This window comes from Rutilus rutilus (genome assembly GCF_951802725.1).
Source record: "Rutilus rutilus genome assembly, chromosome: 19".
NCBI lineage: Eukaryota > Metazoa > Chordata > Actinopteri > Cypriniformes > Leuciscidae > Rutilus > Rutilus rutilus.
This window is the reverse complement of record NC_140232.1, coordinates 15,867,517-15,881,449: the sequence shown is the minus strand read 5'-3', so window position 1 is coordinate 15,881,449 and position 13,933 is coordinate 15,867,517. Positions and strand designations below refer to the sequence as shown.

The following is a 13,933-nucleotide window of genomic DNA, read 5'->3' as shown; positions in this document are numbered from 1 at the left end:
TGATGCAGGGGTTGTGATGATGATTTGAGCTTTGTCATTTTCACCTTCGCCAAAAAAGAGTGACATAGACTGCTATCCAGTAATCATCTGTTTGACAGTCATCTTTGTACGTTTTTGTGCATGTGTGCAGATAAATCCCGGGCGTTCTCTCCTCTTGCGGACGGTAAAAAGATTCCCGGGGCTGATGACATTCGGGCTGTTGGTCTAGGCCGGCCAGTGATGTCACCGTACCAGCTCTCGCCCAGAGACATGGCCAAATTCAGCCATGAACAGCTGCTACACTACAATCCCTGTAAGACAATATTGCTGTCTAAAGTCTCACAAATATTATTTAATTATTTATTTCAGATAATTTTCTATAATAAAATACATATTTTGTCTTAATACAATGTAATAAAATAATATGAACTAAAATACATGAATATAAATAACAATAAATGTTATTCATTTAAATGTAATAATAGTTATTAATATTATTAAGATGATATTTCTTACTGACACACTACATCAAAAGATATAAATAACTGGCTGAAAACCATTTTCTTTTTTTTGGGGGGTGAAAATACTAACGTGCCTAAAACTTTTGCTCAGTACTGTATAAAAAATGTTTTATTCACTCTCTTTCAGCATTGGCTCCCACTCTACAGCCACAGGAGAGAATGGCTGCAGTGCGGCCTCTACATATCCCAGAACCCCCTCCTCTCATCTCCTCTGCCAAACCTGGCGGCTCTATCACGCAGGTAAGAGCAGCACTTAATCTCTCACAGTAGCAATGAATGTTCTTTTGACGTGGTATTACTGGGACCGATCATTAATATTATGTATAGTGCATTCAAAGTGTTTTAAAAGCATTTTATTATGTACATGCTGGTGTTAATGCCGTTTTGTATTGCAGGGTACTCCAGTGCAATTGCACAACCCATCTCATGGCTCCGACCACGGGAAAATCCCAGCACCAGGATCCATGGCTCTCTCCTGGATGGACCAGAGGAAAATGGGTGAGTGTGAGTCGTAAGTGCGAGCAATCATAAGTCAGCAATCCGTTTTCCATATCCAACGTCTCCTGTCTCCTTAGGAGGGTTTCCAGTGGTTAAACAAGAGCAGTTGTCTCCACGTAGCTCTGCCTCCTCTCAGGCTGAGAATCTCTCCACACAGGACAGTGCTGCATCACGGGGTGAGTTTTGGCCAAATCATTATCCCTCATCTCATTTCAGTCTTGGTTCAAAGAGATTAAAATGCAGAAATAGGGCTTATACCGCGAATAGATTGAAAACAGTATTAACTCTCTCTCACAGGCCCCATGCCAGCTGTTCAGGGTGGCAGCATCACAAAGGGCATCCCTGGCACACGTGTGCACCAAGAACCTCCCATATCATATAGAGGAGGTTCTATCACTCAGGTAGGAAGCTTCCCTCCCTATAAAAGCCGTTTCAGTTCATTCTTTTGTCGAAGAGAGGTGGCACTGAAAGTTTTCCAAAATCTGTTTTTGCAGCTGCAACATTTCATTGACTAATCAAAAATGTATTTACAAACAATTGAATGAAATTTTACACACATTACAGTGAGCAGTCAGCTCAGATAAATGGCTCTTCAACAAACAAATGGAACAGGCAGTTTGCGTCACAGCCATACCACGTCATATTATGACATAACTGGTAATCAGTTGCCATAACAACAGGTACACAGCGTGCAATTCTGTTCTCTCCCTTTATTAATATGTTTACACGTCTCATCGCAGCCTGATGTTACTGATCACTCAAACACGCACTCAATGTGCCAACTGACCTACTGTGGCGCATATTACATGCTCACGCAAATCAGAATGTTGTTGGGCTGTTTGCTGTTTAATCAGACCGGGGTTTATCTCTGACATTTGCAAGAGTTATTGGCAGATATATTAGAAGATAAGGAGCCATTGTCTACCTGATACAGGTACTAGTCATATGCAGCTGTATGAAACATGGTATTTTTAACTAGTATGCATGAAGCTTAAACATCATCCAAACTTCCAATTAAAGGTGAAACCTTTAAAAATAATTTGTCCTGCTGTGATTTCTTGCAACAAACTTGAAAAGTTTCCAGCCTCTTTTTGAAGCACATTTTAGCATCCGTTTTTTTAGTATTGTAACCTAAAAATACAATTGTTATGAAATACCAGAGACAAAAAGTGCTTGCTGCTTTAATTTTTCTGATCTCACAACACATGGGTCAAACCAGGTCAGACTTGAGGAAGTCTTACCCTCCTATGTGCATTGTAGTCTTTAACTCGTTTTCTGTACGAATTATAAAGTATTTTAAAGTATTTATGCTTTTTACATAAGTATACATTTAAGACAACGTCAAATAAATTGACCACAGTAGCTATCTAAGTAAATTTCCATAATTTTATGTTAAACAATTCATCATTGCATGTCAAAAGTAAAGGAAAAGTTTTCGTATTTTTTTAAAAGACTTTCTCAAGTTGTCTCACTTGGATATACGGTTCAAATATGTAAGAAGAGATGATCGCAACTTTCGTTTCATGACGAATTTAAACAAAGCATTTTCTTTCATCTCTTTCAGGGCACTCCTGCAGATGTTTTGTATAAGGGCACAATAACCCGTCTAATCACTGAGGACAGCCCCAGCAGAGAAAGAAGCAGAGAAGACACTCCTTCTAAAGGGCACGTAGTCTACGAGGGCATCAGTGGACACATCCTTTCATTTGACCGTAAGTGTGCACAAACATATAAGTGCTCATAACTTAAGTGATACAGGCAGAACTAGTTTCAAACTATTGTGTGTGTTTGATCACACAGGGGGTACAAATTCTAAGGAAGAGGGTCGTGGAGACATGGGTGGGCTGAAAAGGTCCTACGAGATGATGGATGTTGGCATGTCTCGTGTACCACCCATCAGAGACTCACTATCTGCCTCTGAAGGTAAGTATAACACGCTCTTTTTTTTTTTATTACATTTTGATCAATCACGGACATGAAGTTTCACTGTTTCCCGTTTTTCCAGTTTACATTCCTTCATCTGCTTTTTCTCTGTGCTGCAGGTTTGATTAGTCGAGCAATGCCTCATGATCGTGATAGTCCTCATCTACACCACATCCGTGGATCCATATCCCAAGGTCAGCATGATTTCAGAAACACAGGCCACAGCCTCGACTGACGACCTTCAGCTTGAGGTGGTCATTGTCTTAATTCTCTCTTTCTCTCTCAGGAATCCCACGGGATGACTGTCAGCGTCAAAACGTTAAACTGATGAAAAGAGAGGGCTCTCCATCACCCCGTGGCCCTGGTCATCCCACTGATTCTCTTAAATCACGCTCTCATGAGAGTATGGTGCCCACTGTCAAAGAGGGAGGACGCTCCATCCACCTGATCCCTCCTGAGGGGGTCGTAATAGGCAAGCCCAAAGAGGGCTCAATCACCCAGGTGACTTATAATTCTGACTTTGACATTTTTTACTTGTTCTGGTGGAAAATCTCACAAATTAATTTAAATCCGTAGAAATTCTGAAAGTACTACACTTTTTCTTGCCACGTTTACGAAAATCATATTAGGTTTGGATTGATGCGAGAAGTCTGGCTTTTGTATCTTGGTATTGGTTATTTATACGTTGTCTTTGGCAGCTGATGAAATTAAGCCAAGGCTTTAAATACTGATATTTGCTCACTTAATGTGTCTTCTACAGGGCACCCCTATGAAACAAGAGCCCGTCGGCTCATCCAAGCGGCATGACGTGCGCTCCATCATCGCCAGCTCTCCTCGGCCTTACTCCGGACTGCCCCCTCATCTAGAGCTCAGGCCTGAGCACAGAGGGTCTGAAAGGGCTCGCTATGATGAGATGGGGAGCAAATCCCGACCCAGTGCTGTGGTCAGCACCCCCAGCTCTCTGTCCCGTGCCTCTCCACTGACGATGAGTGGAGAGCAAAGCAGCAGATCCCACCACAGTCCAGTGGGCTATGAAGATCACAAAAGATCTGGCTATCCTCCACCCTCACACAGAGCCTCTCCACTGTCCGGCAGAGAAAGCTCACAGCGTGCACATGAAGGTATCATGTTCTACCAGTCAATGGCATTAAGTAGCTGGTGTGAGTTTTATGAGGTTTTAAAAATTGTTGCTCTGTGTCTTAGGCTCTAGTAAGGCTCAGCAGCAGGAGAGAAAGTCTACTCCCACCCCTCGAGATATGAGCTCCACTAAGTCTCCACTAACGGTGGGTGAGCACACTGCGTCTTTGGCCTACGAGAGGATCCTGCAGGGGCTGGGAACCGATATGTACCGTGGCCAGATACCTCTAACATTTGACCCTGCATCTCTGCCCAGGGGCATCCCGATTGACCCAGGTATTTCACGCATTTGCAATTTAGCAGTACAAATGACAGGGAATTTTAAAAGGCCTGTAAAATCTTAAAATGTAATGTGGAAAACAAAATTACAGATTTTACCTTTTATTTTATTTAGCAAACATGCATTAATTTGATCAAAAGTGACCGTAAAGACAAATGCTGTTTATTTTTATTTTTATTTTATTTATTTTTATTAAAGAATCCTGAAAAATGTATCACAAAAATATTAAGCAGCACAAATGTTTTCAACATTAATAATTTAAAAAAAAAGTTTCTTGAGTACCAAATTAGTATTATAATGATTTCTGAAACGTCATGTGACACTAAAGTCTGGAGTAATGGCTGCTGAAAATTTATTATTCATTAATTTGAATATATCATCTATTATGTAGGGCTGACTAAATTAAAGCATGTGATTAATTTTAGAATATCTGATATGTTGTGTGTGCACGTGAGGCACCTGCGCGATCAGTTGGATTTAATAAAGATATAAAGAAAACTACAATGCCTTAGACTAGAGTGTCACAAAAGCAAGCGTAGCGTATAGCTTGATATAACTTGTCGCATAGTTTTATATTTTATTTTGTTAATCTGTTAATTATTTAAGTGAAAAATATTTTGTGTAGTCCTATTAATTTTATTCCTTTTACTACTTAATTTCTGGTTTTCTCGGATAACAGAAGCACTGCAGGTGCGTGATGTGTGGGAATGTTCTGTTGTTTATGCTGTTATATTTGCGAATATAAAGCTAAAGCCCTGGAAAATAATCTAAATGAACAAAATTCTCTCATCACAATCCTCCACCAGATTTACTATGCTGCACGCAAGTTCACGATAACTTAAAAACTTGCGTACATGAGCTGAAACCTGACGTGAGATTTGATCGTAGTCACCGCTCACCTCCATATTGATAAATGCCAAGTTTTGGGTCGAAACGGCCTTACGCCCAAATTTCCGTCATGCATTAGTTTCATAAATGAGGCCCACTGTCTTTGTTTTTTCTACATTCATTTGAAGATAAAATTTGAAGGTATTACAACATAAAAATATATTAAAAACTTTAATGGTATGTACGATTAATCACAATTAATTGCAGAAAAATGGATTTGTCGATTGACAACACTAATATTATGTAATGTATTGTCTCTGTTTGACTTTCTGTTTATTGTCTCCACTGCAGCGTATTACCTGCCCCGTCACCTGGCCCCCGCTCCTGGCTACCCTCACCCCTATCCACCCTATCTGATCAGAGGTTTCCCTGAAACAGCAGCTTTGGAGAACCGACAAACGCTCTTCAATGACTACATTACCTCCCAGCAGATGCACCAGTGGCCCGCTGCTGCTGCCATGGCTGCCCAGAGACCTGACCTGCTCAGAGGCCTCACCCCTCGAGAACAGTCCCTAAACTACTCGCCCACACCCAGAGGTGAGGGGTCCTCAAAGTGGTCATAGCTTTTGTCCTTCACAAGTCCTCTAAAGAAACAATTTAAGTAATTAATTCACTGAGAATTACATGAGAGTTAGTAAATGATGGGGAATTCAGTTTTTGGAGTAAGTATTCCTATATGTTAGTGACCTGGTGGAAGCTTTCGTTTAGCTGAATACAGAAATAAGCACTGATATGTAAATTTGGGCAGTCATATTAAATATTACATGTTATATTAACATATGATTGTCTGAGGCACGTTCATTTTGTTTACTGTGTATTTGCAGGAACATCTGCATCTCCCATGGATCGTCTCGCATACATCCCAGGAACCTCTCCAGGTTTCCCCGGCGGAGCCTACAACACCTCTCCCATCTCACCAGGTTAGAGAGCAGTATACTCACTCAAACACACCACATGGTGATTTTAAAAACTAATTTTTGGTAAAAGTGCTGTTCACGTCACTTCATGATTTTATTGTCTCTTAACAGTGGGAGCCTCTCACATGAGCAAGATGCAAGGCAGTTTGACGTCTTCGGAGAGAGAACGAGAACGAGAGAGGGAGAGAGAAAGAGAGCGCGAAAGAGAGAGGGATCGTGAGAGAGAGCGAGAGAGGGACAGGGAGCGAGACCGAGAGAGAGAGCGTGAGAAAGATCGGGACAGGGACAGAGAAAGAGACAAGTCCCTCGGTCATGGTAACGTGGAGCACGCCCCTATATGGAGACCAGGTGAGCGCCTTCATTTTGAATGTGTAAAGCCATATGTTTAATGCTTTTTTAATGTATTTTTATTGTCTACATCTCGGGGCTTTTCTCAACAAATATTTTTATATGGGATTAATTGTAAATAATACATTTTTTGGAAGATTTTATAATTAATTTGATAAATCATTAATTGATTTACAGCTGATTTACATACTATTCTTTTATTATTATTATTCTTTTATTTCAGCTTTATTTAAACTACCTGACTTTTTTTTTTCAATAAGTTTTAGTTAAAAATGCTGATATACAGCTGTAGTTATAATTTAATTAGTATTGAGTTGTTCAGTGTGCTTTAGTCATTAGTCTTAATCTGCAAGACCAGAATGCAGACCATTATTGCTAAACGCCTAAACATTGTGTCCAAACAGGAGCACCTGAACAAATGTGCGGCAGCAGCAGCAGTTCTCGTCCCCCTTCTCATCCATTCATTGGTCACCAGTCGTCCCCACTCTCCCCCCGTCCCCAGGACAGCCTGCAGCAGAGACCCAGTGTCCTGCACAACACCAGCTCAAAGAACCTTACCAACTCTGAGCACAACAGTCCCTCTGTCCTACGGTAAGTCTCTCTCCCTCATACTGCATATGGTCAATCTAATGAGATAAACATGATGAAGCTGGCTTAAATTTGTTTATCTTTACCTTTCCTCAGGCCACCAGGTTCTGCTCGCTACCAAGGCTTTAGTGGGCACCTCCAGAGGTCTGGTTTACCCAGCGAGGGTTACCCATCCGGTACAGACCCAAACGCTAAAGACTTGAGCAGAGATGGGGGCAAAAGCCATGGGCGAGGAGGTCTGCCCAAACATCAGGACCTTTCATCCAAGTCTGACCCCAAGCTGGCTAGTCCCGGTGGGGCATACTCGTACAGTGGCCCCAGCCACCACGTGCTGTCCACGAGTCGAGGGCACCCCTTGCTGGCTCCAGAAAGCAACAGCGGCGGCAGTTCCATCCCGTCCCGCGGCGGGGACGGTCTCAGCAGCGCGTCAAGTAGGGAAAAGACTCAAAACAAAGTGATGTCCGTACAGGAACACGAACTTCGAGCACTCGGTAAGACCACCATGACAGCGGCCAACTTCATAAACGCGATAATCATGCATCAAATTTCTTGTGATGCGGCGATGCCAGAGACTGGTGCGCTCGCGACCAACGGCACCTGTGATGGTAAGACGTTCTGGGACCTTTGGGCCGCTAACGCCACCTTCCCTCCCCTTCCCATCCTTCCTGTTCTCTACCAATCCACCCAAATCCTTCCCATCCCTCTACCCTTCCTCTACCCTTCCTGTGCCCCTGCCCCATCCCCATCCCCGCCCCCTTACGTCTGTGGCCTAGTGCACGCTTGTGGTGGTTGGCATTGATCAGAATCAACCCAATTTACATTATTTTTTCGGTTTGGTTCATTATTGTTTACTTTGAATATGCTTCTACCCTTTGCTTTTTATCTTTTTTGGCATCTGAAGCATTGCTTAAAGACCACCAAAGGTTTTCCTCCCCGTTTTGTGTCACCTAAACTCATTGGACCTTTTGCCAAAACATAATTTTCAGGGGAGATTCTGCACGTTTCGGTCCAAACTTCCACAGTTTAAAATATTGAAGCACATTAAACAATTAGAGCTTCTGTTCTGAAACGGCCACAGGCGTATGACTTAGTGGACTGATAATTCACTCTATGCCCTAACGGTCCAGAATGACGTGTCTGGAGATAAGGTTTTCTAGACCAGAGAGAGATCCTGAGGTGAACTTTAAGAGCTCATTCATTCAACAGTGATGTTGTTGCTCATTGTTTCATAACTTCCTTATTGGTTTGCCTCTTGTGTTCCCCCGTTCTTTTTTTTTTTTCTCCATTTGAGGAACATTCCATAGCTCTCCGTGTTTGCTTCCTGTTTCATTTCCTGTTTTGGAGGGAGGGCACTCTGGCACTATGACAGTTTGATAACTGCATGAAGCAAACAATTACACAAGTTATAGTGAAAAAGGGTCAAGATGGATCTGGAGCTAAAAAAAAATTCAAAGTGTTTCTAACGGTTGTTGAACATCTGCATTCTTCTGTCATGCAGAACATGTTACTAAAATGCATTTAACTGAATCTACAGCAGAAATTTTACAGTCTGAAATGAATGTGAAACTTCGATTCGATATAAATGACTCTTATGGACCTTTTATTTTTTTTAAGGTTTCAGTTTAAAACCTCAAATCTCACAAGCATTGATCACATGAGTCATGTTATTGATTTTAGTACACACTGTTCAAAATTTTGGGGTCAATAAGAGTTTAGATTTAAAAAAAAAAAAATTTTGGATTTACTTTTATGTAGCAAGGATGCATTAAATTGATAAAAAGTGACTGTAAAGACATTTATAATGTTACAAGAATTATGGTTTCAACAAAAATATTAAGCAGCACAACTGTTTTCAGTAAGAGCTTTCTCTTTTGAACGGTATAGTTAGGATCATATTTATGAAAGGGGAGTTCTGCAAAAATACTAAAAGAATCGCTAAGTATCTGATTCTGATTCCATGTAATGATTCCAAAAGCATTTGTTTTTTATGATTTACATCCCTACATTTAACCGATGTTGTTCTTGGATGTGCTTAAAATCCATTAAGATTTTCTTATCTATTAGAATTAAATTCATTGTTGATTTAAATATGGATTTAATTAAATTTGTGTTATGTAGTTAGGACCCTTTATACTTGGTAGATTTTCCCAAAACTACTATAAGTATCATTAAGGGAAATCAGAACCAGAATCAGACCTCAATCAGGTGGTACACAATTAAACGGTCTGTCCCTCAGCCTCATTTACAATCAGGTCTATTACATTAGTTCTATACTTTGTTCTTCTGTAAAGATAAGTCTGTGTAGTGTGGAGATAGCTGCAGGAAAAGGGAAAATGTCTTTGACTTACTCGTGGTAATCAAGCAGATGTATCCACCTCTCCTACCTTCACAGCTCATTTTAAACACATTTTGCTTCTGTTTTATCGTTGTATTTTTGTTCCAAGCATTCAGTCGGCACAGTGCTTCGCTACAGTCAGATGCCTCCATAATGTTGGCTTGATCTCTGAACACACATGTGAGCAAGTCATTGAGTAATCCCAGAGCCTGTATGTGACCGCACCGCTTTCACACCCGTCTCTGCTCTTACCCTCAGGGTGCTCCAGAGCTTTTGTCACACCATACTCATCTACACTTTCATGTCTTCTTCTCCACTTGTGTGCTTCCCTGTCCTCTCTGCAGCTCACAAAAAGGCAATGGAGCAGCTGTACGGGTCTGAGGAAAGACTTTCTCCAGGTCAGCAGCCATCCTCTGCCGTCAAAGGCTCTCAGAGAGTGGTCACCCTCGCCCAGCACATCAGCGTAAGTGTCTTGTCAGATTGAGACATTTTTTTGTTGAGTCAGAAAAAAAGAAAAAATGAAAAAGAAAACGGACAGGGCATAATTTGGGTACTCTGTGTATTTTATTGCTTTTCAAGTAGAATGTACATAATAAAAAAATTAAAAAAAGCTGGCTCTCCAGAAGTCGGGTTTTACATCGCCTCTATGAATTGCGTTCAGAGGTGAAGGTACCTGGATGACCCCTTGTGGTTAGCGCAGTTGTCATACCTTGCAGACATATTCGACTGGTTGAATTTGTTCAACACATTGAATCAAGGGAGAGATACCACCATCTTGCCTCTTTCAGACATATCAGTGCATTCGTTTGCAAATTGGATCTTTGACGTGATCGGCTGATTAATAAAAATGTTGCATGTTTCCACACTTTGCTGTTATATGGAAAAGACAGGGATAAATATCTCTCCTTTGATCAACACAGTCGTTGAAGGACTGAAACAATTAGACCGTTAGTGAGGATTTCAGTTCATTTGTTTGGATCAGAGACATAGCCGCCGATCCCATGTGTGCTTGGGGGCTCAAGCACCCATGGAAATGGTCGAGCATCAACAGAAAAACACGAGACATTCTCCATTCATTTTAACCAATAAGAATTATAAAAACAATTACACAGCTTTCAGACACGACTTCTCGTTTTTATAGTTCATTTGAGGCCATTTCTGTGGGTGTTATTTTGATGACAAATGTCGAGAGTGCATTATTGTAACACGAGAGCATCCATGTAACGAATCTCTCCAGTAAACTGGACGTGCGCTCGCAAATATACAGTGGTCTCATGGCTCTCGCTCAGATATTATGTGTGTGCGCTCAAACGTTGTCCTGTGCGCTTGTGAATCTCCACTTGTTCTTTCTCTAGAATTGTCTTCCCTCATGGATTTAATGTTGCCAGAAGCTTTCAACCACCAGACTCTCACGATTGATTGAGATTGACACGATTGTTTAATGAGATAGCATTTTCCAGCTGATTTGACTCTTGTTCTCTGCCTTCATTTGATGTCTGAATATCCTCAGTTAAATTACTTATCCCATTCACCTCAACTGAGACCGGGTTTTCAAAATTGACTGCCTTGAAAACCAAGGCAGATGATAGGGGAGGCTTGGGGGGGCTTTAGTTCCAAAAGGTTGAGAACATCCGGTCTATAGTATTAAGATTGAAGTAATTTGTTAAATTTAAGTATTTGACATAAAAGTCAGCACAGATACAATCAATAAGGTATTTATAAAAATGCCCCAACAAAGGTTAAAAATGCCCCTGGAAATAAATTCCTGGAGGCAAATATTAACTTTAAGTTAATTTCTGGCCCTGTTTAAAGGTTTTTAACTATCACATGAAGCAAGAGTGTTGTCCTTCTGAATAGAAATATGTGTACTTGTCCCCTGCATCATCATCACCAAATTGATGTTTTCTCTTTACAGGAGGTGATCACTAAAGACTACACACGCCAGTCGCAGCAAGGCCAGATGGGAGGTCAATCATCTCTGCAGTTTGGGTATCACAACTCCCCTGTGCTGGATCTCACCCGTCCACCCAGCGCCCCCCAAGCCCAGACACCCACCGATCCCAATGCACGCTACACCCCAGAAGGCACTGCTGTGGAGAGGGAGAGAGGGAGGGACAGGTCTCCTCCTCAGAGTAAGGCATCTCCAGTGAGTCTGTCTGCTGATGGGATTGAACCGGTTTCACCACCCGGGGTTTCAGAGCCTGAGACGCCAGGAGCTGCCTACCCCAATGAACAAGCAGAGCAAGGGTATATAACATACAAATGCATTCACACAATAGCGATGGAAGTCAGAATCTGTGATTGAGACCCGAGCGGTCACAAGGAGAATCGCACCAAGATATAAACACAGGAGCGATGTTGGCATCCAAAAAGGTGTTTATTACAAACAGGTGTTAAGATCAGAAATAAAACAGGTTATCAATAGAAACAGTTTAAAAACTATAACTGTTAGGTACTAAAACAGTACCAACTCTCTTCTTAAACTATTGAGTCCAGAGTTTCAGTGCATTCAAGCAGCGCTACAATAAGCTTGTTCAAATTTACTCAAACCATAATCTGTCATCCAATCCTCACTTCCACTAGTGACGGCAAACATTTTCCTGCTTACTAATTTGAGCATACCATTTTTTTTTTATTAACGCTTGCCTCACCATGATTAATAAATAAGTACACAAGATAATTATAATATGTTTTATTTATATAGCGCCTTTCCAGTGCTCAAGAACGCACCAATAGGGTAGAAAATTATGACAAACAATAGTAGTAGGTTAGAGTAACAAGAATACAGAACAGTAAAAGAGCAGAATAGAGATAAGCACAACGAAATACAGATCACAACTTAAGAATGATAACATTCAGAATGATTAAGAACAAGCGTTAAAACACATCGATAAATAGAACAGATAAAATCAACACATACATTTGCACAAACATTTCCATTAAGAGCTAAAATGAGCGCTCCCATACAGTTTGAACTTTCTTTAAGGCCACGCCCACTCAGCTAAAACCGGAAATATAAAATAGCAAATCCCACGTAAATATTATAAAATGCATAGTGTAACATTTTCCCACACTCTTTGTTTGCGGTTTTGTATATGCTGGGGTATCCAGCAACTGCATCGTCACAATAGGAACAGTAAGAACAAAGTAAAAACCGTGATGGAAGACAACGTCAAGGTCTCCATCAAAGAGTGTTCATCGATTATTCATTTGAGTGGTCCAAGACCCAAGCACTTTTGTTGCACTTGAACTTGGAATACACACACAAAAAAGTGACTGGATTTGAGGAGTTTATGTGGTTGAAATATAAAAAAAGTAACAAATCCTTCCTTTGCTGGTCAATTTGACCCCCCATAGGAATAAATGGAATGTGAGGATTTTTTTTTATTTGCCAGAACAAACACACACACAAATGAAGGCATGAGACTAAAGAACATCCCCAATGCAGAACACACTCACACGCATACACACAAACCTAGGAATTCCTATTCAAATGAATGAGTGGACATATAACGGGGGCAATGGGGTTTTTCCTTTCAATTTTTTCAAATAAAAATAAATCAGTCGCAATGCAGACTGCACACAGATATGAAGTGGTTAGATTTGAACACATTTATAATGCAGAATCATCCCACCCCCCCATTCCCCAGCCCACCGTCACCCCAGGGAGGGATTTGTTACAAAGTGCGAGGGAAGGATGAGGGTTACGATAAAACATTCATGAATTGGGCATCAAATAAACATATTCTTTCATCCTATATTTTCATTAATTGTTCTCTACTTTTGTGTCTCAGTATGGGATCTCGTTCTCCTGCCAGTAGCTCTCAACCACCAGCCTTCTTCAGTAAACTGACTGAGAGCAACTCCGCCATTGTCAAGAGTAAGAAGGAAATGATTAAAAAGATGGTCGTTGGAGCAGAGGCTGAATTCAGTAAGTTTATGTGACTGTTGTTGTTTTTTAACTGAAATAACTGGCATTGATGTGCATGTTTTGTTTCTGGCTAAAAGGTCTCAAACTTGTCTCTTCCTTTCTCTGTTTTAGACCAGGGCCAACCTGGGACAGAAATCTTCAACATGCCTGCCTCTACGAATGCAGGTGAGCAACTCCGCCAGTTGTGGTCTTTTTTTATACAATAGAAGTTCCGTTTAAACTGCTTTCCTGTGTCTCAAGAAAAGCTTGGCACTTCACACAGTCCTGTTCCTTTAACACAACCACTGTAACATCTCTTTTTAGGACCCGTGAGCGTGCGCAGTCACCCGGCACCAGAGGCCAGTGGTAATACTATAGGTCTGGAGGCCATCATCAGGAAAGCCCTCATGGGCAAATATGATGAACAGATGGACGATCGCTCGCCGTCCAACTCTGTCAACTCGATAAATGCTGGCGTACCAGCTGCTGTCGTGCCGCCAGCTTCAGCGGATGGGCGTTCTGAAGACCCCTACTCCCTGCCAGGTGTGCCAAATAAACCCTTAATAATTCACCTACCTTCATGGCAGCATGTGTCAGGTTTTGACACCT

The 13,933-nt window shown here is 41.3% G+C and overlaps 1 protein-coding gene across 3 annotated transcripts in view; it reads left to right on the top strand.

The window, feature by feature from the left end:
* ncor2 (nuclear receptor corepressor 2) overlaps positions 1 to 13,933 on the top strand; it is a 110,365-nt gene that overhangs the window by 91,443 nt on the left and 4,989 nt on the right. For all 3 annotated transcript variants that reach the window (XM_084389875.1, XM_084389874.1, XM_084389873.1), the window contains 21 exons: positions 131 to 292; positions 628 to 740; positions 896 to 998; positions 1,076 to 1,174; positions 1,296 to 1,399; positions 2,563 to 2,710; positions 2,799 to 2,921; positions 3,041 to 3,115; positions 3,208 to 3,422; positions 3,682 to 4,042; positions 4,125 to 4,334; positions 5,518 to 5,763; positions 6,051 to 6,146; positions 6,255 to 6,491; positions 6,896 to 7,082; positions 7,176 to 7,570; positions 9,759 to 9,877; positions 11,330 to 11,661; positions 13,209 to 13,345; positions 13,457 to 13,510; positions 13,649 to 13,867. In XM_084389875.1, the coding sequence (XP_084246001.1) occupies positions 131 to 292; positions 628 to 740; positions 896 to 998; positions 1,076 to 1,174; positions 1,296 to 1,399; positions 2,563 to 2,710; positions 2,799 to 2,921; positions 3,041 to 3,115; positions 3,208 to 3,422; positions 3,682 to 4,042; positions 4,125 to 4,334; positions 5,518 to 5,763; positions 6,051 to 6,146; positions 6,255 to 6,491; positions 6,896 to 7,082; positions 7,176 to 7,570; positions 9,759 to 9,877; positions 11,330 to 11,661; positions 13,209 to 13,345; positions 13,457 to 13,510; positions 13,649 to 13,867 (3,735 nt within the window). The remainder of the gene's footprint in view (positions 1 to 130; positions 293 to 627; positions 741 to 895; positions 999 to 1,075; positions 1,175 to 1,295; positions 1,400 to 2,562; positions 2,711 to 2,798; positions 2,922 to 3,040; positions 3,116 to 3,207; positions 3,423 to 3,681; positions 4,043 to 4,124; positions 4,335 to 5,517; positions 5,764 to 6,050; positions 6,147 to 6,254; positions 6,492 to 6,895; positions 7,083 to 7,175; positions 7,571 to 9,758; positions 9,878 to 11,329; positions 11,662 to 13,208; positions 13,346 to 13,456; positions 13,511 to 13,648; positions 13,868 to 13,933) is intronic.